Source organism: Notolabrus celidotus, chromosome 12 (assembly GCF_009762535.1).
Source record: "Notolabrus celidotus isolate fNotCel1 chromosome 12, fNotCel1.pri, whole genome shotgun sequence".
Classification (NCBI taxonomy): domain Eukaryota; kingdom Metazoa; phylum Chordata; class Actinopteri; order Labriformes; family Labridae; genus Notolabrus; species Notolabrus celidotus.
The window spans coordinates 16,460,732-16,488,090 of NC_048283.1; the positions used below are offsets into that span (position 1 = coordinate 16,460,732).

The window sequence follows — 27,359 nt, forward strand, 5'->3', positions numbered from 1 at the left end:
CCTGCTGTAAGAATTCATCATAATGTGTTTTATTCAAGATGTAGATGCCTCTATATATTTGTACTAGAGTATATTTTAATAGAATTAATGACAATATGCTTCAGTGATTGTTTCTTGGATGTCCTTCAGTATGGGATGCCTCAGCTGTTGTTTGGTTATCTGATACTGTACTGATGATATGAAAAGTGCAAATCTCAAAAAGGAATATTAAAATACTTACTCATCCATTGTTGAATGTGTGTTTACTGCAATAAAAAAAAGACAATGTCCCAGATTTATTTCACATTTTTTTACTAACATATAGGTTAGCACTGGATAATCTCCTGAGTAGTAAACACAAGCATTAACAGGCCACTGATGGCTGCAGCACATCATAGGGATAGTTGCTGAGTGTACAGATATTAGCTCTTTTTAGAGACCCTGTTGCTCAAGATTCAGTACATCATTATACCAGCCGTTTGCAAAGCATGAAAAGTTTTATGTAAATGAAGAATAAAAACACAGCACTTAAAAACATGTATCTCTTTATACCAAAAAAACAACAACTTAAACTAGTCTGACTTTCCAATTTGACATCTTTCTGTGAGGCTGTGGACGCTAAGTAGTCAGCCTGATCTCTCCAATCACTCTAACAGCCACACAGGAACATCCGATTAGTAAGGAAGGATGCATCCTCTCTCTCTCTCTATCTCTCTCGTTTTGCAAGATTCAGGATGAATTAAGAAATATAAGGTTCACATATATACCACTGTTCTGTTAACAGTAATCCCATAAAACCTTATTTACCAATCAAAACACAAAGCACATACTTCTAACTCCGTTTCGTGCACACAGAGGAGTAAATCTGATGTAAATACAGTACATTGCACTTCAAAGGGAATCAAGGGTTCATCTCGGTTTTACAACATTCACTACAACCTGAAAACACCTTTTCATTTCCACAAGTTTTTAGGTTACATTTCACTCTTTCACAAAAGTATTTATTGAGGAATATGCAATGTTAGCACACAGAGCCTTGAACTCGCTTATCAGAGTTGCCAATAGATTTACCACCAGGGGTGTACGTCTGTTAGAAAGAGTAATTATCCCTCTTGCCCACATTGACAGAAAGGTGAACCCTAAAAAGAAAAAAGGAAAAAAAGAGTCCAGTGAAATGAGGGGAAATATAATCCACAGTCCTTGTTTTGTTCACACATATAACAACGAAGAAAAAAACAAGTTGTGATGAGTTCCAGTAGTCTAAGCAGTCTTTTATTGAACTATGTCCTTCTTGTGTCAGATTCCTCAAGCACTAGAAGGAAAACACAAAAATCAGGATTCGACAGCTCACTAGTTTTTGGTGAATTTCGAGCCCCGCTAAAGTATCAGTCTTGTAAAGGCTTAATCGGAAACAAGTTAATTGCTGCATTTAAAATAATCTCAAAGATGTTCGTTTTGTTTGCACCCCTGAAAATGTCTAACTGCTGATCTCCAGCTGAACAACAAATTTCTACTCCTTCCTTTAAATACGCACTTGCTTTTGAAATCGTGTGTTCTACCACAGCAACCGTTTACTCAGTACAGTGCACTTCCTCCCAACACATCTTTAGCAGACCAATCACTGCATGGTCAAAACTTTATTGTGACATCACACAGGAATGCTGACTCAGCAAATTGTTTCTTAACGCCAAAGGAGACAACAAAGACGAGGGCTTTCATCAGCAAGTGAAGGCTTAATCACCATCAAAAGTCATGTTGGGGTTTTATTAAACTAAAGGTCTTTGAGAGTTTGAAGTTGTGAATGCTGAATAGATCTCTCGTGTAGTCGCATTGTTTTGAAAATGGCTGACAGGAAATTTAAAGTTCACACACTTAATAGTAACTCAGCTAACATTCTCTTTACGGCCATTATTCCCCTACAGTATGAACAATCCTGCACATTCAAAATCTCCACTGTGGGATGACATAATTGAAATCAGTAAAACACACATTCCATGGTCTATCAACATTCATGAAAACAGCCTGTTATCACAGTAGGGTTTGGTTCCATCATTCACAGCTCTCTACAGGCACATTGTTCTAATGTGAGTATGTTTAAAACAATGATCAGATTCTCTCTCTGACCAACTACCAGCTCTAATCTCAACAGTGTGAGCACAGAAGTGCTGCTTTATGTCCTGAGTGTATCAAACAGAAGGTTAATCTTATACTGATGATCAGTCAAAATAACTCCACACTCTGGACACTAATGAACCCCCGCTGACTGATCTTTGGTTGAATTTGTGCATAGGTATAAAAACTAACACTTTGATGAGGGGTCGATGACATATAAGGCACTTGCAATTTTTCTTTTAATCACCAACCAGCTCTGCCTTGCCCCACGTCTTGCGTCTTAGGTAGATTTCCCTGCATTTCTTGCGCTGATAAAAGCCATACCATGAGTTCTGAAGTGTGTACTCAGATCTGATGTCCTTTCAAATCGTTTGCCACACACTTTACACGTCAGCGAGCCTTCTTCTTCCATCCCTGGAGTTACAGACGACGGCGATGCTGGTGCTGAATCATCCAGAGAACTCTTGTCATCTTGGTTCCTCTTGATACCAGGAGAAGAAGCTGGGTGTGCGCTGACAGACGGCTTCTGCTTTTCAGAGAACGCATTTCTAATTTTGTGTGTGATGAAGCGATGGCGTGCTAATGAGGAGGTGGATGTGAAGCAGGTGCCGCACTGTTGGCACTGCAGACCGCTGCCCTCCGCCCCTCCTCGCTGGTGTTGGCTGATGTGCTCCAAGAAGGAAGCCTGGTGCTCTGTGGTGAAGCCACAAGGCGCACAGCGGAACCCAGACTCAGGAACGGAGTAAGAGGAGGAGGACTGTAGCTTCTTGACTGGACTCGCCCCATCTGCCGACTCCTCATCTTGCTCCTTCTTCAGAGCCCCTCTGCGTCTCCGGCGAGGCACCAAACTGCTGTCATGTTCGGACGAACTGTCTGCCCCATCTCCACCTGCCTGAGATAAAAAAAAATCTACTTCTCAAGAACCTGGAGAGAAGTGTTTTATTTCTGACAAACAGAGTGCCTTACCATCAGCATGTTAATGCTCTCTGCTTCCATGCTGTGTCTCAGCTGGACGTGTCTCTCCAACAATGCTCTGCTGTTGAATGTTTTCTTGCCCTCACCACAAAACCTAAACAAACAAAAACATCTCCTTTTAATTTTCTAAACATTTACAGATCATCATTTAGTGGTTACATCGGAATTCTTTCCAGGAAACTCTCCAGGAGTCTGTGACAGGTGATTAACTTGCGAGATGATATTTGACCCCAGGGCAGTCAGATCACATGACCCTGTTTTAATTAGTGATGGTCCAATTGAGCAGGTAGATTCTTTTAAGTATTTGGGTATTCAGATGGATAACTTGCTAAAGTGGAATGTTCATGTTGATTTCTTGTGTGCCAAATTGGCCCAAAGACTGCATTTTCTTTGTAGACTCAGATTGTTTGGTGTAAGTACTAGTGTGATGTTGACCATCTATAATGCTGTCATGGGAAGTCTAATCAGATATGGGATGGCAGCCTGGTTTGGCCCTCTATCTGTTCAATGTAAATCTAAGATAGAAAAACTCTTTAAATGTGCCATGAAAGTGATTGGCAATAAAAATGACCTGTCCCTTCAAACCAACTTTGAAAATACTGTTCTCAATCAGGCACAAAAAATCTTAAAAGGACTTTTCTCATGTTCTTTATTCAGAATATGAATTATTTCCCTCTGGAGGAAGGTTCAGAGCGAGCAGATATAAAAGTAATCGCTTCAAGCTCTCCTTCCTCCCTACTTCCATCTCTCTACTCAACAAACAATCTGCACTAACATAATGCTCTTGTATGAGTATGAGGGTTCACTTACTCTGCACTAACATTAAAGGTGACATATTATGTTCTTTTTCATCAAAATATATTGGTCTAAGAGGTCCCCAAAATATGTCTTTAGAGTTTATTGCTCAAAAAAACACTTTGAAATCAGATTTTGGCATGCCTGTAAACCCCTCTTTTTCAGCCCTGCTCAGAACAGGCTGTTTTCTGTGTCTGTGCCTTTAAATGAGAATGAGCTCTCTGACAACGCCCCCTCAGGAAGTGGATGTGCCCTCGGCTGTCTAATGTTTACATGTTGACTGAATATACATCTGCTCACAGACCCGCATTACTTCAACCCTCTGAATTCGATCCAGAATCTGATCCTGACAGAGAGGCGCCTGCAGCAGGACCTTTCTGCACGATTGGTCACAGATTTAGTGTTTCTTGTCATTTATTTGTCAGTATGTAGACGTGTGTCTTGGTACACAGCTACGAACATGTAGCTATGTGGCTATGCTAATTAGCACTAGCCCTTTCCATGAAAAATCATCCAATAGATCTTCAAATCTGCAGACGTGGGGAGTAAAACTGACCTTCGTGATAATTAAGACAGCCTACAACTAGCACACTTGTTAGCACACGTGTGCAGGTAATGAAAAACGGAGGAGGGGTTGAGTTGTATTTTATACAGTCTATGGGTTGAACAAGCTCCGAGCTCTGACTTCCGTTACAGACCGGATGTCGTTGTGACGTATGAAAAACACTGAAAACTGAAACGGCTCGTTTCAGCACACATTCACAGAAAGGTGGAGAAATCAAAACAGGGGCAGAATGGATTTTTTTCATTTTCGGGGGGATTGTAGACATGCCAGGGAAACATATTTCAGGTAGAGAACCATTAAAAAGTCAATTTTGCATGATATGTCACCTTTAATATGATATTGCTTTTTACTGCCACACTGGTATCTTATTGTTATTTATTGTATTATTGGTATTGTTGTGTCATTGGTATGCCACAGTGACATGGTTTCTTATCTTGACAGTGGGCATGTTATTGTATGTTGGTATGTGGAATGAATGTATTGTTTGTGAGCAGCAGTGCACTTATGTCCACGACAAATTTCCCCCCAGGGGACAATAAAGTTTATCTAAATTATCTTATCTTGCACTTGGTAAGATATGTGCTACATTTATAACTTTCTGTCATGTCTTCCACAACTGTGTAGGTTTTTGTGGCAAACTCACTTGCAGCGAAAGCCTCGATTGGTGACTTTGTGTTTGTCTCTGATGTGGCGTCTCATACTGGAGGTGGTGGTGAACGAACTGTCACACTTGTTGCATGGGAAATTCTTCAGAGTCTGCACAACACAAGCACAAAATCAACATGTGGCTACTTCTGTCCAATATTCATAACAAATAAACATACTGTGAATACAAAGTAGAGAGAATGGACTCCCAGACCCTGCCATGTTGTTCAGCCATGTGGGCGATGTACTTCTCCCGCTCTGTGTACATTAAGTGACAAGGTGCACATTTCCATCCAGAGGGGGCCTTCATCCTTTTTGTCTTAACCTTGTCTTCTTTATCTTCATCCATCCATTCCTTCCCGTCTGAGCTATCTGACTTCAAGGAAGGTTGAGAACGAGAGGGAGCAGCTAGAGGTGAAGGCAGCTCCTGTTTTAACACCAGAGTCTTATGGGTCTGAGAAAACCGGGAGAATAGTTAGGTAAAGCATAGAGTACAGAGTGTGACGTACAGCTGATTGTTTTACTGAAACACAACATTACATGAGCATGTGTATACCTTGAAATGATCCAGTAGAGAATTCCTCTGGGAAAACAGTTTGGTGCACTCAGGGCATTTAAACACATGCACCTTCTGATTGGTTAAATGAGTGTCAAAGTGGACGTACAGCAGGGGCTTGTTTGAAAACACCGTGTCACACATGACACATTTAAAAATCAACCTGTGAAAGAATTTGAAGAAGGGTCAGCTGAAGAATAAAACCAACATGTATCATGATGTGGAAAAGAGATATGTGTGTGTTTACATTGTCTGTGCCTCTGTGACTGTGGGGTGCTGTGTGCTGATGTGGCTCTGTGTGCTGGGAGCAGATTTGAAAGCCATGGGACAGCTCGGGCACTTGTGGAACATATCACAGTGAGCCTGTTGGATGTGAGACTTCACGGAGTTAAGGCCTCCGAACACCACCAGGCAACTGGAACATCTGCTCGGGAAGAAAGAATGTTAAATATACAGAGAATTAAGACATATAATGGGGTTCTTTCTTTCCCATAATCTACAAGTGGATTTGCAGGTTTTATGGATGGGGTCCCCCACAGAATAAAAAGGTAACAGTGGCTGGAGTATGGAAAGAGTATGTTACCCTAAAAAGGAAACAACTAAATAAGTATGTCTACATTAAACAAGGGAGGTTTCCAGAGGTGTCAAAAGTATTCACATTCATTACTCAACTAGAAGTATAAATACTAGGGTTTAAAAAGACTTCTGTAGAAGTTGAAGTATCAACTACAGCTTTTTACTCAAGTAAAAGTGTAAAAGTACTGGTTTCAAAACTTCCTAAAGTATCAAAGTAAAAGTAATGTAAGGGGAAAAAATGACATTAAGGACAAAAGCTTAGGCTGAGCCACAGTGGCCTATAGTGCACTATCCCACCTCCCAAAAAAACATGTTTGTAAAAGCCATTATGACTATAATGTTATATTAATATGTTAATGTATCATGTTTATACTTCTCATCCAACCACAATCAAATTCACTCTATCCGGATGGCGCGATTTATTGGGATAGGTTTTTGTTTTTTGAACGATGACAAGCCGGAATGAAAACAAGCCGAAATGAAACAAGACTATTTTTAAAATGTAAGAAGTAGAAGTAAAAAGTCGGCTGAAAAATAATTACTCCAGTAAAGTATAGATACCCAAAATTTCTACTTAAGTAAGGTTACAAAGTATTTGTACTTTGTTACTTGACACCTCTGGAGGTTTCCCAACAATCATTTACTGGAGGGAGATAATACTAGAGAACTTCTCTATCTCTCTTGACATCTTCTTCAGCAGTGCATGACTTCAGTAACGGTTCTTGCAACAGCAAAAAACAAACAGGCACACAGATGGATAAACAAATGACAAACAAAACACTCTTTGCCATGACTGTGACTGTAACACATACACCAAGAGTGTATAAACAGACTTTCTGTGATTATTTAACAACATAGTACATCCATTTATCCATTATCTTGACCGCTTATCCCATTACGGGTCAAGGGGGGCTGGAGCCCATCCCAGCTGGCTTCGGGTGGATGGCAGGGTACACCCTGGACAGGTTGCCAACCTATCACAGGACTAACACAAAGAGACAGACAACCATTCATGCACACACTCACACCTACGGGCAATTTAGAGTGATCAATCAGCCTGGTAAGCATGTTTCTGGACTGGAGTACCCAGAGAGAACCCACATATGCACAGGGAGAACATGCAAACTCCATACAGAACCTGCACCTGCCCGGGATTCGAACCAGGAACCTTCTAGCTGTGAGGCAACAGCGCTACCCACTGCATCACTGTGCAACATAATACAGTTGGATGAATTAAATAAGAACATAAGGAGGTGTCCCACCTGTAGCCAATGCGGCGTGCAAAGTGCAAACAGGTCTCATCTAGATGTGTTTGAAACTGAGGCTGCTTGGTTGTGCCCCCACACTCAGGGCAGACATGAGGAGAGCTGCTTTGGTGGATGCGTTGATGAGCTGCAGCACTGCAGCTGTTGGGTAGCAGCATGGGAGGAGAACACTCTGTGCATGGCTGGAGAAAAACAGATTACGTAAGAGTTCACTTCCAGACCACTTGGAAACAACTGTCCTACTCTTTTTTTCCTCTCACACTAAAAAGACTCACTGTGGTTTGTGCTGGTTTGATTTCTTGAAAATGCTCGGCAACCTCTTCTTTGGTGCTGAACTGAGCCTGACATTCAGGGCACTTATTGCTGATGTACTGCGCTGCCTCTGCTCTCTTGTTGGGCGTTGCTTTATTTGGAGAGAGTGTTGGGTTTGAGGTGGTGGTAACTAAAGAGGATACTGACGCTCCTGAAGAACAAAAGACAGGGAGAAAGAAATCAAGGATAGATTAAAAAAAGAACAGAAACACTCACACATCAACTAAATCAAGCAAACAGAGGAATTCAATTCAATTCAACAATCTTCGCCCACCGATCACCGCAGGTTCCTGCTGGCTAATCATCTGCTCCACAGGTACGGGTTTCATGACCAGGTGTGAACACTGCATGATCAGGCCTTTCTCCTTGTGCTCTCTGGCATGTAAAAGCAGGCTGCATTTGTTGAAGAAGGCCAAACGCTTGGCGCAGTGATTACAGGTCACCTCAATCCTCAGCGAGCGGCGGGCGTAGTGACGCACTAAACTCTGCTCCAGGGCGAAGGCATCGCCACACTCCAAACAGCGGTAGCCCTGCAGGGAGTCAAACACTTACACTCTTAGATGTATATACATTATTATTCAATGTAGCCATGTGGATAAATACTCATTAAGAGTACATACTCAGTCACAATGTCAAAATGTTGACCAATGAAACTGCAATATGGAGTTAGTAGGGGAGAACGGGTTGGTTGTCACACTTTTTACTGTTTTGATGATTGCTCATCATCAAAACATCTTTCAATAGTCATTCCTACATTAAATTGAAGCTTAAGGTGTTGGCTTGAAATGTGTATCCCTCTCATTTTCCAACTCATTGTAACAAAGAGGCAATTAACTATCAAAGACACTCTGACACATTGTGACAAACAACCCCATCACGGGGATGGTTGTCACACACTATGGGGTTGGTTGTCACACACTATGGGGTTGGTTGTCACACACTATGGGGTTGGTTGTCACACACTATGGGGTTGGTTGTCACAATGGTATTTTAATGGGAAAACTATTTTTTAAAAGGCAAGAAGGCAGAACTAAATTTGAAGTTTTAATTGCACTGACAAGTGATAGGCCTACATAATTTAATGCAGTTTAACATACAATGAGCAAGGACCATGAACATCAAACACATCTTTAGGCCAGCCTATATAACAACATAAAGAACAAAACAAATAGGCCTAACAATAATGGCCGACTCAACTAGGCTACATGCAGTCACTGTCTGAGTTACAGTGATGGCAAATGTAGGGTCTGTGCACTCCAACTAATTTCACCATGCATGATTTTGCCAACATAGGGGTTGGTTGTTACATGTGACAACCAACCCCAAAGAGAATGTGACGACCAACCCCAACTGGAATTTTTTGCTAGCATCAAGGCTAACAATCATCTAACAACTATTTAGCTAGCTAATAAAAATCTAAACTATAGCATTCCCCTCACACTTTGTAAGGGTAACACTTGTTTTGTTATAACCCCATCGTTTAAAAGCCTAGGAGAAAAATACTGAGGAGCGGAATATTTACAATTTGACATGAAAAACACAAAAAGTCCTCTCAGCTCAAGTTCAGCTGTCTTACTCCAGAGAAGGCTATGTAGGTGAGCTCTGATCCTAATTCTGGAAATGTCCATACCCCAATTTGAGAGACAGCGCCCTCTGGTGGCAAGGTATAACGAGTGTGCCAACCAACCCGTGTGACAACCAACCCCGTTCTCCCCTACTGCTGCAAACACTCTTTCTTTGTTTTTGCAAATCTTCTGTCACTAGAGTGGGGCTGCTGTCATCCCCAGATATAACCTGCAATGCTTCACAGCTGGAGTTTCTACAATTAAGAATCCAGCTGAGATTTTTTTTTTTTTGTCATGCATTAAATTGCAAAATATTCTCTTGACTGACTGGTTTTAAAATATCTTCTCCAGTAAGTGAATATGTGCATCAAAATCCAGAAATATTCCCCAAACATACATAAATAACTAATTAAGAAACAACCATTCACAGTGGATCATTTACAGTTTTGAATGAAAATAATACATTTTGACAATAACAAAAATAACTTTCTATGTCAAGTTATTTTATTAACTTGTTTTCCATGTGATAAACAACAATAAGCATACCTGTGCAGGAAGAGGGAGGCCCCACTCTGCAGGAAGAGGGGAGCTCAGATCTGGTTTGTAGCAGGGCAGCAGGTTCTTGTTGTTGAGGATCTTGTTGAAAGCCTCCACCAGATTGGTCTGACTCTTTGATATAGTCGCCCCTGTGCTGTTGACTATGGAGGCGGGTCTGCTGCCGCCTTGAGGGGAGAGCAAAGGTGCCGAAGCAGGAAGAGCCATCCCACTGTACACCCCTCTTGGGCCCAGGCTGCGTGCGTTGATCCCTCCTGGGCTGACTTTGGGAAAGGTGACAGAGACAGAAGGCAGGGCTACAGTTTTAGTGATGCTAACTGCTGTAGGAGAAACTTTTTGTGAGGCGTCCGCTGAAGTTTTGTCTTTGTTATCTAGAAGCAGCTGAGATTTCTGTGCCAACTCCTTCTTGGATCTTGTGTTGTGACGCTCCGATGAAGGCTTTGAAGCACCCCCACCCTTGCCAGTGGCTCTTCCACCTTTTTTTGGTGCAACACCAGTCACCGTCCTTGTGATGCTGCCTGTAGACATTTTGATTTTAACTTTGAGTGGACGCGGGGGAGTTGAAACAGTCTCCATAGCATCAGTAGTTACATAATCCTTACTATCAGCACCACAACTCCCCTCGGTTAAATGTTCTCCATCTTCTGTCTTTTCTTCACTCACTTCCTTAGCATCTCCTGAACTTTCTTGAGGCTCAATTTCCATGAACTCCTCTTGATGATGAACATCGTTGTGGTTTGCTGCCGTACTTGATTTCTGAGCATCATCAGGGCTGCTGCTTTTCTTGTGGACTACAAGACCTGTCTCGCTGGGGGGTGGGCTCTCTGGTGAGTCCCTCTCATCAATAACATGCTCTGGATATTTCTCCTCTTGCACTGATCTAGAGTCTGTGCTGTCGTCCTGGGGGCTTTTTGGCCGAGAAGCTGAAGAGAGAGGTCTAGGCGAGGTGGGGAGTTTCTTTTCCTCCCGTTGGGGTCTGGGATTTGAAGGTGTAAGAGAAGGAGGGTGAGGATGAGACACTAGACTGGGAGTGGACACACGAGACTCTAGCAGCTTGGACCGTTCTCTTGCTCTGTGTTTGAAACTTGGAGGGGAAGACATTTCAGATTCTGGGCTCTCCTGGATCACAAGCGGACTTCCTAAGTCTGGCTCGGAGTCCTCTTCATCTGAGTGCATAACAGTCTTAAGAGCTCTGTTTTTTGGTGAAGAGGGGGAAGATGCATTGCTGAAGTGACAATTATTATCCTCCTCAGGGGAGGGAGGAGAGTGAGGGCTGATGGAGTGTTGGCAGGGGGGAGTGGAAGAGTTGGGATTGGCCCTTGCAGGAGGCTGAATGTGTAGAAGAGGCTTCAAATTGTTTACAACATCAGCTGTGTCCTGCCCTGATCCAACCTCAGCTCCTTTATCACCTTGACCCTCATTGGTGTTCTGTGTGGATGGTAATGGTGAAGAACATGGCTCTATGTTGGACAGTCCCTGTTCCTTGGGGACAGAATCCTCAACTCCATTGGCAATCTGAGGCAGTAAAGGGCAAGCATCAGCAGGCAATTTGGGACCAAGCCGGGATGTGTGGTCACTAAACTTGACCTTCACCTGAGGGTTTAAACCACTGCTTGAGGAGTTATCTGCTTTATTCTGTACAGACTCATTCCCTTCTTCATAAAGCTCAGACTGCACCTTGTTCTTCACAATAACACTGACCACAGGGGGGTCACTGTGTGAGGCTGGAGAGGAGGAAAAGCATGAAGGAGACCCACTCTTTCCCTCATCCCCATCAGTGCCTTCTTCATCCTGTTCTTCCTCAGGACTTGACTGGATGGCCTCTTTGGCATCAATGTCAGGGATGTCGAAAGCTGCCAGCAAATCATCAAAGTCTGGGGTCTTCATGTCCCCCATTGCCAGCACGGGGCTAAAATCTAACAGGGACAAAAAAAAAGTCACAACAATTCTTATGATGTGTGTCATTGTTTTACAATGGCACTCTCACAATGTGAAAATATTTAAAGTGGACCTAATTAAAGAAAAACAGCAGTAGTGCAGAAGCTATACTAATACTTGAGAGTACTCTAGAGTAGGATGGTCCTCCCTGTCGTCACACAGGCAAAAACATTGGCATCTTCTTATTTATAAATGCATCCTAGGACTACTTCCTTCTTACCTCCTTGCTCATATTGCACAAAAGAACTCAGGAAGTCATAATCTTCGATCTCAGGATCTTTTAATATTATCTATTCCGAGGGTCAGGACTGAACTTGGGGAAAAGGCCTTCAGGTTTGCTGCTCCCTCGACCTGGAATGCCTTACAAAGGGATCTGAAACTGTCTGATATGATATCTTTGAATGCTTTTAAGCGGTCCTTAAAAGACTTGGAGGCTGAAGCATCGGTCTGTAGATGTTTTGTTTAAATGTCACTCATGCTGTTTTTTCCGGAGCTACCTGTTGTGTAGCTGTTGTATGCGTCTGCTATTTGTATTTATATCTATTATCTATTTGTAACTCTGTAACTGTGCTGCTGCCTATCTTGGCCAGAACTCTCTTGGAAAAGAGATTTTTAATCTCAATGAGCATTTCCTGGTTAAATAAAGGTTATAATAATAACGTGTTACACAGCGAGGAGAGTTTAGAGCTGTGTGAATCTGATGACAGAGTGCTGACAGTGTAACTAGCACAATATCACAGGTGAAGTTATGAAATCACTAAACTCTACCTGATAACCTCAGGTGGAGATGCAGAGGAAATATCTTCCTTCTTTAAATAAAGAGCAGAAAGCAGCTGAGGATGCAGAGGTTACTGTAGGTCAGATAACATTTAGCTGTAGGTAATAAATATGATTTAAAGGACCCAGATAAACGACTTTAAAAAGCACATAGAGATGTAGATTCATGTTACAGAGACTCCTGCATTCAGAATTGTATTGAAATAATACTATAATGGTATTATACGCTGCTGCCAGACTCCTCACACACACCAAGGAAAGGGAACACATCACACCAATTTTAGCCTCCCTTCACTGGTTGCCTGTGGGTTTTAGAATTGATTTTAAGATTTTAACACTCACTTTTAAAGCAATAAATGGACTGGCCCCTGAGTACATAAGTGAATGCCTTTAAATGTATGTCCCCAACTGTTGCCTGAGATCCTCCGGGAGGTCCCTCTTGGAACTCCCAAGGGCGAAGTTAAAAACCAGAGGCGACCAGGCCTTTGCAGTCAGGGCCCCGTCACTCTGGAATGACCTGCCAGGGTAGATCAGGCAAGCCACATCCTTGTCCTCTTTTAAATCTCTTTTAAAAAATACATTTTTTTAAATGTACTTTTATTTCTTAACTCATCACTGACTTTTTAATTTCTGCATGGTTTTTATTATTGTCTCTTTACTCTCCTTACCTTTGTCATGTGCTTTTGTGTTTTATCTCACTATGTCTTGCACTCTGTAAAGCACTTTGTAAACATGTTTTTAAAAGGTCCTATATAAAGAAAATATATTATCATTATCATTATTATTATTATTATTAGTAGTAGTAGTAGTAGTAGTAGTAGTAGTAGTAGTATCATCAAAATCTGGTGTCAACACAAACCACTCTATCTGGAATATGTGTTACTCCTCACTGCAGTGGCTCACTCTACTCTCATTCTTCAACATGTTTATGAATTTTGTCATATTTGTAAGACATTGATTTTTTAAATTTTGTATGTTTGCATTGCTATATTTTACTGCAAACCATGAAATGAAGAGACATTTAAAGTATTTGACTTACATATCTGTTTATTAAATGTATTAATCTAAAAATTGCAAATAACTAAAACTGCAACTTCTGGCAATGCCTGATTAATGTACTGTTCATATCAATGCACCCACTAATCTATGTGTGTAACCACAATACTGGGATTGTCTGTTGTGTGTTTGTTGTTGTTGTATCTTGTCTGTTACCACTTTATTTGTAGGAAACTGGGCCCCCTATTAAAAGCTTTAAATAGCTTCCTTGGGGTCACCCCTTTCCCCACATCCAACCATTGTGAAAATGTTTAATGAATATACATTTGTGATGATGTGTGTGAATAAAACCAAGTCAAGTAAAAAAAAAAAAATCTGCAGTTCAGGGTTATATATGGACAGGGTTGCTGGGTATGGGCTGATTTTAGGATACTCCAGAAAATCTCCCTGTTTTTCAGTCCAATGTTGGCAGGTGTGTAAATGCCTCGTTGAAATAAAAATGTAACAGCTGATATAACACGTGGGTCACTATCACGATAGGAAGTAGCTAGTTGTCATATCGCTCCAGGTATTAAGGATTCTAACTAAGCATGGATACAAAGTTTTTATTCAGCAGATCAAATTGTCATGTTGCAACAAGTGAGTCCTCAGCCTTGCAGTTAGCTACACTTTAGCATTTCACTGTTAGCCTGTCCAACTTTCTCAAGTGGTTCGAAAACAAGATCTTCCATATCAGAGAACGACTAGGCCAATCTACAGAGAATTCATGTTACTCAATGTGTTTCATGGTTGTTCTATTTGCAGCTACACTGAAAACATGCTTTGAATCATTGTATTTACCTGCTTGTCCGTGAAGTTGGTTCCTGACTTGTTTTTCGGTCGCACAGTTTCCCCGTCATCAAAATGCGACGCAGACTTCCAACGAGCCTCCCAGAGAGTCAGGTGTCAAATGATCAGGAACTAGAGTCATGCAAATTCATTCACACATTAAATGTTATTATTACCCTGTATACAGACAACGAACCTTAAAGCACTTGTTAAAAAATGTTTTTTTTTCCAGGAATGACAGCAATTTTAGGTTATGAACTTCCTAAGACGTGTGAAGTGCTGCATCTGGGAAATTTAACACAGGATAATATACAAAGCAAAGACATGTACCTGGTTGGAATACTATTGCTGGCATTAAGGATAGCTATAACAAGAAAGTGGTGTAGGGAGGTCCCCCAATTTAAGACTTCAACAATCTGCCTGCCAAGGAAAATGGAAAAAATTGACTGACTTTATAACCCATCAAAAAGTCTGAAGAGATTGGACTATTTTAAAAGGGGCTAAACTGACTTTTGTTAATTAACTGAAACCAAAGTTTGTATAATGTGTTTATTTTGATGTAAACTCATCAAGAAAAACGGATAAATATAAGTTAAAATATGAAAATAAATGGTTTTCCATCAAACTGTCCTCTGCCTTAAAAAGTTACACCGATAACTCCTGCAACTTTTTTTTTTAAAAGTTCAGTCTTCTTTATTGTCATAAACTGCAGTATGCACTAGACATAGTGAAGATTTGAAATTGGGTTTCTCTCTCAGACCCTAGCTGAAGAGGCTGTGAGATGGGTGGGAGGGGTCGCCTGCTATGTGCAGGGCTTTTCGGGTGAAAGATGTGTGTCCAAATTCAAAGAAATATAAAAACACCTTCAGATATACGTTTTTGTTTAAGTCTTTAGCAACATCACTATTTAACCATTTGATAATTGTTTCAAAGTAAAGTAATAGATAAGCAATGACTTTGTAGTTATGTTATGGTGAATGCTTAATTTTCACTGAATCACAAAAGTTATCCAAAGCTTGATCCGTAAGGTAACTGGACTGGTAGAAATTCTTCCAGTTGCCTTACGGATCAAGCTTTGGATTACCATGACCTGGATGACTGAGAACCTTCACAAACACTAGTTATATCCTACCACTAAAGGCGTGTTCATTTTTGTTTAAACAATGATAAAGCTTTGCTATTAATGAAACAATAATCAATAAATGTAAAGCCTCAGATGTGGTACTACTTTGAAATCTGAAAATTTATTAAGAGAGTCAATCTTTGTTATTGAGTGGTTATATTACAAAAGTTTCAAAGTAAGCATTACTGCTTGACACAAAAAAAATCAAAGTAGAACAGACTTTTAAACCCCAAAAGAGCAGAATTGATTACAGTTGTTTACAGTTTAAACAGCCACATAAACCAAAGATCAACAAATGGTTCTGGTTGAGGAGAGTAATAGCCATACTGTGAGTAAACACATGCAGAGCAATTCTCAGGTCTTTTTTCATATATCATGTATTAGGTTCCTCTCTTTGAATGTTTATTTCTTCTTCTCTTCATCTTTCTTGGCATCAGGTTTGGAGCCCGCCTGTGAAGCCAGAGAGCCCATGGCGTTACGGATTGCTTCATTGTTGGGGTCAACCCCAGGAAGATTTTCCAGGACACTTTGGAGGAACTCGGGATCCTGCATAACATCGTAGTCCTCTTCATCCTGGGTGAAGAATTCATATTCTTGTTAATCTTTCAAGCACTTTTTCAATCTGATGAAAAATCAAACAGGAACTCATAAAGGCTTGAGCTTACCTTAGCCTTACTGGAGTCCATGTCAGCTCCTGTGTCCATTTCCTCAGCACCAAAGTCTGCAGGAAAATGTATCAGATATAAAAAGCTGACAAGTGTTTGTGTGATAGTTTTGTAATAAACAACAAAGCACTTCTACTTTCACTCTACACTTGATGCAAATAGAACACTCAGTAAAGACAGGTCACAGAATTTGTGAAAAGCACTTTTGCCAACTTTCTTTTTGGCTAATCAAAGAATTTGTCATCAGCTGCAAAGCACTTTCTAAAACTGTAAAGTAATGTCAATAGTTTAAGAAACTCCAATTTTGAAATACTGAAACTAACCAATTCTGCGTTTCTGTAAACCCCTCTCTGACTGTAATGCTATGGTGATCCAAAGACTGACTACTGAAGGAGTTGACAGAAGCAATATGAACCATTACATACAGGACTATGAGGAGCTTTCTATAAATGACTCTGCTACCTGCATTTTATATTCATTAATGTGATGCATACTTGATCTCAGTTTGACAACAGGCTGTCCTATCACTAGTCAGGGAAATTCAGAATCAATGTTCAACCTGCTCCTGATCCCTGCATGGACATCTGCAGAGCGTAGGCGATCTGTTCATCCTCCGTCATGCGGCTGAAATCTGGTAGAGCAGGTGTGGATGACTCTGTATTTGGAACAGACATCTTCAACAGGGCTTCCTCTGACTCTGCAACAGAAAGAGGAAAGTATGCAGTGTGAACAGCTACTTACTGTCTACTGAAGATATGCAGAAATGAGTATAGCAAATTAAGTAAGAGTGTTGTGTTTTCTAACCGTCTGCAGTAGGAGAAGAAATGCCAGCTTCTGCAGCTGATGCAACAGCAGCTCTGCGAGCCTCATCTTCCTGTCGTTGTCTCTGCTCCTCCATAGACACACGCAGAGCCTTTAGAAGAGGAGTAAGAAATCAGGATGAGAAAAACAATCCTGTAATACTCAAAATATTAACAGTAACTACCAAAAGTCACTAAAATATATGACCAAGAAAAAGAAAAAGTTGTGATTTAAATGATCAATACATATACTGCATGTTTCAGTGATTAGTGCATCCTTCTACTCTTACCAAAGCCAGCTCTGGGTCAGCGCTGGGGTCCACTCCAAACTCAAAGTCACTGGCACCGAGACCCAACACTGCACCTCCCTCTCCAGCCAGGATGGGCGAGGACAGTAGGGCATCTGCCAGGCTGGGGCCTGGAGGCACTGTGACCAGGTGAGAGCCGGCCCCTTCTTTGCCATTCAGTGTGTTGATGAAGGCTGAAAGCTTCTCTGTGTTTGCTTCCTGCAAGGGTGAGGAAGAATGAGAGTAAGCATGTGGAACAGTATCACACATTAGATATTAAAGAAAGTGTGTAGCTTTAAGAAATGACCTCCTCTCCAAAGTTAATGACATCCACGTTGACTTTTTCCTTCTTTAGACGCTTTGCCATTTTGACGAGCTGCAAGAAAAAAAAACCTCAGTAGATACGAACTCAACATTTCTTATCAGGGGCATGACAGATGTATGATCATTAGATACAAATCTGTTAGAAAACTATATAAATATAAGAAGGTAATGCTGGATAACAAGTAACAGGGTTCGTACACTTTTTTCATGGTCAAATTCAAGGACTTTTAAGCTCAATTTTCAAACTTTTCATGTACTACTTTTCAAGACATACAGTAGGAGAGGCATGAAGGTTTGCACTGCGTGGGCCAAATTATATCAACTGTAGTCATGTCATTTTAAGACCTTAACAGGGCACATCAGCCTAATGCTTTTCTAAGGAGAAATCGTTTCATTTTTACAGCTTTTCTTCAGTTAAAATTGATATTGTTATTGATACTGTTATTAATAAGCCTTCAATGTTCAGACACAAACAGCGGACGCACCGCTGTCCCTCGCGGGGTGTTTGTAGCTTGGGGCCAGTCACCGCATGACAGCGGTCAGTCTGTGATGGGTCTCGATGAGAAACACCGTGTCGTGCCTTCGTATCCAGTGGGAGAGCCTCCCACTCCGCGGCCACCAGCTCAGGCACGACACGGTATTTTTAGACGAGACTAGTCGACGACCGACTGATGATTACAATTTCAAGCATTTACAAGCACTTCGACCCAAAATTCAAGCATTTTTCAAACCTTGAGAACACAGCATTAAAATGCAAGCATTTTCAAGCATTCAAGCATCCATACGAACCCTGAAGTAAGAGGGTTAAAATCAACACTTAGTCAGCCTGTTCACCAGAAAACGTTACCTAAGAAGTCACTTTTGTAAGGTTACATTTACGTCATGTTCAGAACTGTTTTTGGTAAATGCATCATAAAGTTAAGAGAGTGTGAACAGAAACCTTTAAAGAGATGTGTACCATCCAATCCATACATATATTGTTACTGACTTTCAAGTCTCCTTCATGCTCTGAAATATTAGTATCATATATCTAGTCATTTTTGGTAATATATGACCACAAATATCATGAAAAACATGCAAACTGAAGCCCCAACTTGACTCACGTCTTTTTCATTGTCCTCCACTGGGCTACCAACAAAAGCAATAATGCGCATCTTGTGGTTTTTGCCTTGTCTGTGCTTCAGCGCCAGCTGCAAAAAGAAACAAAGCAAAAAAGGCTAAATTAAGTGACAAAATACATTTCTGTGAATAGGAAAGGAAAGGAAAGTTACTTTATTAATCCCCAGGGGGGGAATTCAATTTTTTTCACTCATGCTATTTTTTGGACATGCTACACACAGTTTTTGGTATATACATACAATATCTAGGACACTAGATATTTCAAAAGACATTCAGGATCATTACAGCTTGTCACCCGTTCTATTCTTTCAACAAGGCATGGCAAAATATATGCTATACACAACAACAATAGGTACTATTCATTGTGTATCCTACTATAAAAATCATACTGCTTACTGTATTCATTCTGCATGCTTGACGAGGGAGTGCACTCAATTCAGTTTAGTAAATAATGATGTGTAATCTTATTTGAAAACAAAGGTTATTCATCCCTCAAATATTACCTTACACTGCTCTCCTCGTGTTCCTAAAGTTTGCACTACACAACATCTCTTTCCAGCTCCTCTATTGGGTCCCTGTTACTCCTGAAACAGGAGACAACAAACTATATACTGAGTCACAAACTCACATGTGCCACCCTGATGCCAGTGCAGAAGCAGATGTTTCCTCGCGGCTGCACAGCATGCAGCTTTGACAGTATCCTGCCCGTGTCTGGAGTCAGCGTGGTCAGCACTTCACAGTTGCTGCAGAAAGACCCAGGAACAGTGTTATTATATTAAGATTTTAAAACACTGGGAGTAAACGTATTGAAGCACACTGCTTCTTACTTTGCCATGGTAATGAGGCCCACGTTGTTTTCAGGGTTGGTACGTGTCTTGGAGTGACAAACTATATTAACTGCATCCTGCTGAGCCTGCAGCCTGGTGGGCAAAAAGTCTCCATTGCGCATGTATTCACTGTTGTCCACACTGAAAGAAAAAAAAGAATAGTGATGAAGTTATCATAGTGATGTAGAGAGAAGTATAGAGAGCCCTACAGCACCGCTAACGTTACACTGGAAATAGAAGGCAATTAGAGATGTGACATTGGCAAACGAGTCAGTCTTTTGAACGGCTCTTTTAAGTGAACGATGAGAACCGATTCGCAGTTGCGAGCCGTTCATTTGGGAGCCGACGCTGCCTTCATGTGTCACCTGCGTGCCCCATGAGTCTTTTGTTCACACCTATTGTCACACTTTGTTATTGTTTACATTGCTTTAATGTGGATTCGAGTCAAGGCGCTGAGCTCCTGTTTGTAAAGTAGTTTAGGTGTAGAAACACCAGGTGGGGTAATACAATTTTGCATTCACCTTTTTATAATGTCCTAATTTTATTGTAGTTGTATTTATATTTTTTATATACATATATATATTCTTATTCATTATATTTATTTTTTTCTGTATAGTTAAAATGTTCTTGTGTGGAAATTTTACAGTGAAGTTGTTTTGCATGGAAGTTATCTGTAGCCTGCTTAGTTTTTATAGTGCCACAAAGATTTTTAGGTGAGGGACAATTCAAAATAGTGATCTTACTGTCGAAGCATGGGGATATATCACCATCTTATGGAATGTTTACAATGCCAAATTAAATTATTATCAATATTTCTGAATAATTCCCACCAATAGAGTATATATATATATATATATATATATATATTGGTGGGATGTGTAAGTTTGAATTATTCGGATCCAAATCTCATCTTGTAACTGCTACCAGTGATTGTTTCCTTGATAAAAAAAAGAGTTACCCCTGGTTGACTTCTAAAAAATAAATATAACACAGAGCCCAAAGAGCCAGTCTTTTGAACGGCTCCTCAAGATCCGGATCCCTTCAAAGAGCCATGAATCCCATCTCTAAAGGCAACACTGTGTTTAATATAAACATGATTATTTTCATATTGTGAACGCTTCATGATGCCCCAAAAATTAAATTATGAGCCGGCTTGTAATAAATGAGTCATATTTCAGCCTGTTAATAAGGTTGGTGTTTATAAAGATGTAAAGCAGTTCCTTGTTTAGAGTATGACACAGGTTTGAACGTTAGCTAGCTAATGCTAACGCGTCAAAGTCACTTTTACACAACTTGAAAAGATATTTGGAGTTTATATTCGAGGTCCAAACACGTAGGTCAATGAGGACAAATACATTAGCGTTAATTAGCATTTGACATGATCCACGTCGATAGTGTGAACAAACAGTCGTGGTTCAGTAATGGACAGTGAGCTCAGGCTTGCTAACGATAGCTAGGTTATGGAGTGACTCAGGTAATAAATGGAGCATCTTCTCTTTAAAACTAAACAATGTGATGGAGGCAAATGATACCACTAACGATGGAGCAAGATGGGTGTTTCGTTCGTCAAATCGCAGCTTGTTATGAATGAAGTAAGCCTTTTAAATATAGATTTTAAACATATTTCTGTTTCCTTACCAGACCATTGTACTTTCGAGCACCATCTTGACGTCTGGGGTTTACTACGTCATCATCGAAAGGGCTTCTGGGTAATGTTGCTCGTTTTTAAAACAGGAAAAATAGTCATGGATAATTTACTGTTTGATATTATAAGCAGTGGTGGACAAAGTGCACAGCTTCATTACTGAAGTCAAAGTATAGATACTCCATGTCAAATATTACTCCAATACAAGTGAAAGTTTCTCTGTCAGATTATCACTTGAGTTAAAGTACTGAAGTACTTGCTTTTAAAAATACAAAAGTATTCAAAGTACTTATCTCAAAACTTTGTATTTTCACAGAGCATGATGGTAGTCAAAAATACATAGGAGTACATTCAGTTACATTATGTTTATTTAGAAAACTTAACTTGAAATCTCTAAAAACTATACCATGGAATAAAAACACTAAGTTACTCCAAGCACAGACAACTTAGTTTGAAATGTTCATCTGGAATGAAACAAATATTATAGCTCAACAAGCTTTCTCAGGTTGGACAGTGAATGTTTGTATGTTTGAGCAGAGTGGGAAACAGGGATAACATTTCAAATGCTACGTATCAATCTTAATTTTAAAAACCTCTAACACGGTCTGAAGATATGACCATGGGTGCTCAGGTGGAGAATTATAGCCATCATTACCACCTCTAAATGAACTGCCTGATCGGAGTGACATTTGCTCTGTGTTTGCTCCACGTTCAACATTGGAGACGCACAATATACAGGTATGGCTAAACCACTGAGACAAACAGAACTACACAAACACATTTTACTGTCTTAGGGATCAGATTTCAGAAAAGAGAAGGAAATTCATGAGCTGACTTCAAAGCAAAAGTAGTGAGTAACTAGAGAATTGATAGAAATGTAGAAAGGAGTAAAAAGTACAATAATTGCCTTCAGAATGTAGTGGAGTAAAAGTGATAAGTGTCCCCAAAAAATAATACTCAAGTAAATTACATATTCTCAAAAAATGTACTTAAGTACTGTACTCAGGTACATGTACTCTGTTACTGTCCACCACTGTAGGTAACTTCCAATAAGGTGCTTTAAAAGAGCATGAAACCACACACAAACCAGAAACATGACTACTGAGTAAGGGTGTTTCCCAGATACATTTTTGTGACAGCTGGCGGTCATGAGCTGCACTTTGTCTCAGCTGCCACCACTACAGCTGCTGCTGCTGCTGCTGCTATCATCCTGCCTCTGCCACTTGCAATTTGCTTGCAAGTGTTTGAGCGCCATCTTCAGGTGAAAGGGTAACAGTTGCTTCAAACAAGTTTAGCATCCCAATCAATGAAACTGCATACAGAGGAAAATGGCCACAGTGGGAAATCCCATACTGCCTGTTAGGTAGCCCATCCTGTCAGGTAGGGTAGTGGATTCTTTCACTTAGCTCATACTGTCAGGTACCTTATTCAGACAGTCATTTCATTTTGTCAGTTTCTTTTTACTGGCAGTTGGCGGATTCTGACAGGTGGTTCACTGTGTCAGGTAGATTGTTCTGTCAAGTCATTGAATCTGTTTGTAACCTCATTCTGTCAGGTAAGGAATTTCATTTTGTCAGGAAGCTCATTCTGTTAGGTATCTCTCTCTTTCAGGTAGGGCACCTCATTTTTAAGGCAAGAATGCTCACTTTGTCGAAATTTCTTTCAAGTAGCACATTATGTTCAGTAGCTTATTCTGACAGGTGGCCCATTGTGTCATGTAAATAATTCTGTCATTTAAGGTAGCTCAATCTGTGAGGTTGATAGCTATTTCTGCGAGACAACTAATTCTGTCAGGCAAGTCATTCAGTAAGGAAACTTATCCTGTCAGGTAACTCATTTTTTCAGGCAGCTCATTCTTTTGGGTTAGTTAGCCTACTTTATTGTTTCATGTAGCTCATTCATCCAGTAACCCTTACTGATGGGTGGCCCACCCTTTCAAGTGGCCCACATTATTGGATAGCTTGTTACTTAGTTTACATTTGGGCTCCTTGTGCCCAAGTAAGACACTGATAAGTAAAGTAACATCCAATGTTTACAGAGAGCTTGTGTATTTTTCGACAGCACATTTTGCATCTTTATCTCTCGGACACTAAAAGCAGCTTGCTCTGTCAGACAAGGAAGCTCATTCTTTCAGCAAAGGTAACCCATCCTGTCAAGTCTGCAGTTTCTGTCAGTATTTTCAATTAAATTGGAATGTTACAAAACAGAGGGCTCGACAGTGGGATAAGAACCTGGAGATTCTTTACTGTGAGACAGTTTTGCTAACTAATACACCACTCTCATCTGCCCTGTAGTGCTTGCCTGTTGAAGTTCTTTTTTTACTTGCGCTGTGATCACTCTAAAGAAAGTTCAGAGGTAAGGCAAACCTCTTCCATTCTAGTCCACTGCAGCCACATGCAAACTGCTGGTGCATTTCCACAACCTGTAGCCCCATTTGAAGGCCGAAACCGTGTCACTTGCTTTGAACTTCTTTAGCATCCCAGTCTGTAAAATATAGCTGAATTTGGCCACCATGTAATATTACATAAAAGCACTTTGAAACAACCCCTCCTGTAGAGTTAAATGGTACAAAATCTATTGGTGAAAACCACCAGTCATTTTTAGGGTTGCAAAATTCCGGGAATTTTCAAAGTTGGAAACTTTCCATGGGAATTAACGGGAGTAAACCAGGAATTTACTAAACTAAAGGTTGGCTCTTAATAGGGAACTTAAATATAGTTAAATATAGGGAAAATGTATTTTAGCATAATCCTGACTAAAACAAACAGATTTCATGCAAGTACAGTTGAATATCTATGCTATTCCTCAATCACATGCACATAGCACACTGCTTACTGCAGGGCTATTGAGACCACGCCCCTACATGCACTGTGCATTCCTCCATCACATGTACAGATGATTTCCAGAATCCTGCAGAAGCTAGACTTGAGAAGCTTAAGAGAAGATGCTTTTTATTTGTATGTTGAATGGGACTTTGTAGGGATTGCATCTTTGTTAATTGTTGAATGGGTTCTGGTCGGGGGCTGAGTAATATTTAACTTAACATTCATGTTTTTGTTCTTCAATGAAAGAATTGATTGTTCAATAAAATATTTAACACTTGATAAAGTTCTACTTACAAATAAATCTGTTTTAATTGTATTTTTTTAGATGGATGTCTGCTTCTAACAAAAAAAACATTTATACTTGGCTATGATACCTTTCCATTAAATTACCATTTTTCATTCCCATGGAAATTTACTGGAAACTTTCTGGAAATTTACAGTAAAAATTTCCACCTCTTTGCAACCCTAGTCATCTTTTGGGGCTGAAGTTGAGAGCTGTGGACATTCATATTGATCTACTTATCAAATATTTGACAAGCTGAGCTGCAGGAATCAAACTACACACCCTTGACAACATGAGACAAGGACATGTCAGTGCAGCTCTTGTATTTTTGACCTACCATTTTTAATTCTTGCATTATGAAAAAATATTGTTAATGACCAAAAAAAACACACACTCTGCTGGTACAAGGTATATTGTTGTAGTCTTTAGAAATTTAACCAGCTAAATTTAAACAAATATTCTCAGAAATAGAAAATGTTGGAAATGCATCACTGATTTTAATAAATGGGCTCATCTCTTAAACTTTTTAAATGTAATTTAAAACAACTGATCTTTAGTAACCCAAAAATGTCTGTGTCAAGTACAATTTGACTTTTGGAGCTGGAGTTCTGAACTGATCATAGGATGCAATGCGGCAAAGAATTGGCATCAGGCATGGAACAGTGTGCAAATATTCACAACAGTAACAAAAAAGTTATTTACCAAAAAGTAAAACACAATACCTGACAACATTGTGTGCACAGGTGCCACAGCAGGTTGCTGATTGTTTGAAAATAGTCCAGAGTCCTCTGTGAGGAAAGCAGATACAACATTAGACTCAAATAGGTCTGACAACATAAAACACGGGTGTCCACACTCAACTCTCCAACAAAAGCTGACAAAGCCAAGCTCCAAGGTAAATAAGACCTTGAACATCTCAAACTGAATATTTTCCAAAATGTCAAACTGAGTTGTTTTCTATTTAATCTGTTCCTTCATGATGAGTGACATTTTTAACATTATAAAATTACTCTCATATAAACTACCAATTTAAACAAAGGCTGTATGTGTGCATTTCTAGCTAAGTATCTAAGCTATTACTTTTGTGTGCCCTTCTTTTCATTTTCTTCATGCTTTTTTTTGCTTAATGCTTTGCACGTTCCTGTTCTTTGCACCTCAGGTCAGATGCATAATTGCTATTTGTTGTCTTAATACTTAAAACCTATGTAGTGAAAATGGAATTAAATCTTACCCAGTCAGTGTTGCAAAATCACATGTACTTAATTGTTGATGTCAAACAATGTTGGCCGAATTCACTTACCTCCGTGAAGGAGTAAATTTGGTACTTGGGACCTGTGAATGTTCCTTAATTTGACCAATCAAAGTATTGCTGAGTGTTAAGCAGTTTTATGACCATACAAATATTGGAAAAACAATTTACTATCTCTATTGATAACACTTTGACATTTTAATACTTTAGATGGAGAAACTCTTGATTCTTGTGCTGATGTTGGCAACATGTGGCGCAACACCCCAAGGTATGTCAACCTTTACTTTTATTTATTGTAATCACGGGACATGTCCTCTTATATACTGTCATCAGTGTGCTTGCTCTGTCCTTCTGTGATACATTTTGTTGGTTTAATGTGTCTTCTCTGTAGATCTGTCGGGCAAAGTATTCGTGTTCCCCAAAGAGACAAACAGAGATCATGTGAAACTTCTGACCTCGAGGGTGAAGTTAAACTCTCTGACCGTCTGCATGAGGTAACTAACCGTTGTGTCACCGGTACTTATTACTGAATTTCCCTTAGGGATAAATAAAGTACATTCTATTCTATTCTATTGTAAATTGTATATTGTAAAAAAAAAAAAAAAAAAAAAAAAAAAAGGGTTATTCCAGTTTCTAAAAGCAGACCCGTCTGTTCAGATTCAAGACAGATCTCTCCAGGAACTATGGACTCTTCTCCTTGGCAACACCCTCAATCAGCAACAACTTTGTCCTCTTTAAGCCCTCCACTGGGGGTGTCATGAGGGTGCATGCTCTGGATGGGGGCACAGACTTCCTGTCACTGTCATTTTCCCCAAACACATGGCACTCAATGTGTGCCACCTGGCGCTCCGACAATGGCCTGGCTCAGCTGTGGGTGAATGGTAAGCCAACTATAAAGAGGTTCATCAAAGCTGGAGTCATCAATGGGGCTCCCATCACCATCCTGGGCCAAGAGCAAGACTCCTATGGAGGAGGTTTTGATGCAACTCAATCTTTTCTTGGTATGATTACCAAACTCCATATGTGGGACTATGTGCTCTCCGATGCTGAGATCAAGCGTTATGTAGATGACACACAGTTTACTCCAGGCAACATATTCAACTGGAGAGCCCTGGATTTTCAAGTTGTAGGGGATGTTTTTGTGGAAGACCAGTGAAGTTATGTAACAGGGTGTTAAACAGTGGATTACACAGCATTCCCTATCAAGCGCTTGATATGATTAAAAGGTCTTCACACACTTGAGTGTTTCCTTCTTTAAAAAAAACACAATCAAACACAAATCAGGGTTACCACTCTTTTCCAGAGATAATTTTCCAGGACATTTTCAGTGATGATCAAGCTGGTATGACAGTCTAAATTTAGTTCCTAAATAGTCTAATATGTTCCTCTCAGTGGAAGATTACATTGAAAGACATGTAGTGTATGGCTATTCATGAAATCATCTCTTACCTGCTTAAAAATTAAGGCAAAATGATTATAGAATAATGCAACCACAGATGTACAGCACTTCACTTTATTAGTGCAACCAAGTAACAATGATGGGCAACATCTCATCTCAGCTTTCTCTTTTCTCAATAAATATAAAATGAGCTAAGTAAAAAACAAAAGAGCCAGCAAAGGAATCTTGAAGCTGCCTTATTGAAATAAATATCTGTCTATCGTGATCAGCGATGTCTACAATGTGCAGTTTCTGAGCAGCTCTTTTTGTTCCGTTTGTTTTCACTATCGGGAGTTTGCACTCCTACTAGCTACTGCTCTCTGCCTGACTCCGCT

General features: G+C 40.1%; 3 protein-coding genes across 9 annotated transcripts; 1 reads left to right on the plus strand and 2 right to left on the minus strand.

Annotated features, from left to right (window-relative positions):
- Positions 1–274: 274 nt before the first annotated feature.
- znf687a (zinc finger protein 687a) lies at positions 275–14,577 on the minus strand. Its single transcript, XM_034697428.1, has 11 exons — positions 14,452–14,577; positions 9,892–11,816; positions 8,055–8,310; positions 7,744–7,931; positions 7,466–7,650; positions 5,875–6,051; positions 5,628–5,790; positions 5,286–5,525; positions 5,070–5,182; positions 3,058–3,160; positions 275–2,983 (listed from the first exon to the last, which is right to left on the minus strand). Exons 2-11 carry the CDS (start codon positions 11,794–11,796, stop codon positions 2,372–2,374), a joined length of 3,942 nt encoding a protein of 1,313 aa, XP_034553319.1. The 5' UTR covers positions 11,797–11,816; positions 14,452–14,577; the 3' UTR covers positions 275–2,371.
- A 1,087-nt stretch (positions 14,578–15,664) lies between these two features.
- Positions 15,665–21,318, minus strand: LOC117823134 (26S proteasome non-ATPase regulatory subunit 4-like). Its single transcript, XM_034698204.1, has 10 exons — positions 21,223–21,318; positions 19,585–19,725; positions 19,386–19,500; positions 18,742–18,828; positions 17,622–17,690; positions 17,318–17,533; positions 17,032–17,140; positions 16,787–16,924; positions 16,228–16,283; positions 15,665–16,135 (listed from the first exon to the last, which is right to left on the minus strand). Exons 1-10 carry the CDS (start codon positions 21,246–21,248, stop codon positions 15,965–15,967), a joined length of 1,128 nt encoding a protein of 375 aa, XP_034554095.1. The 5' UTR covers positions 21,249–21,318; the 3' UTR covers positions 15,665–15,964.
- Positions 20,927–26,813, plus strand: LOC117823135 (C-reactive protein-like). Of its 7 annotated transcripts, none has more exons than XM_034698205.1 (5): positions 20,927–21,176; positions 23,524–23,584; positions 25,797–25,854; positions 25,978–26,080; positions 26,244–26,813. In XM_034698205.1, the coding sequence occupies exons 1-5, from the start codon at positions 21,172–21,174 to the stop codon at positions 26,740–26,742; spliced, it is 726 nt and encodes a 241-aa protein (XP_034554096.1). In that variant the 5' UTR covers positions 20,927–21,171; the 3' UTR covers positions 26,743–26,813. The 7 variants fall into 7 exon arrangements, with proteins under 7 accessions (XP_034554096.1, XP_034554097.1, XP_034554100.1 ...); XM_034698209.1 differs by having other exon boundaries at positions 20,930–21,058; XM_034698207.1 differs by lacking the exon at positions 20,927–21,176 and adding an exon at positions 22,481–22,784.
- The last annotated feature ends 546 nt before the right edge of the window (positions 26,814–27,359 follow it).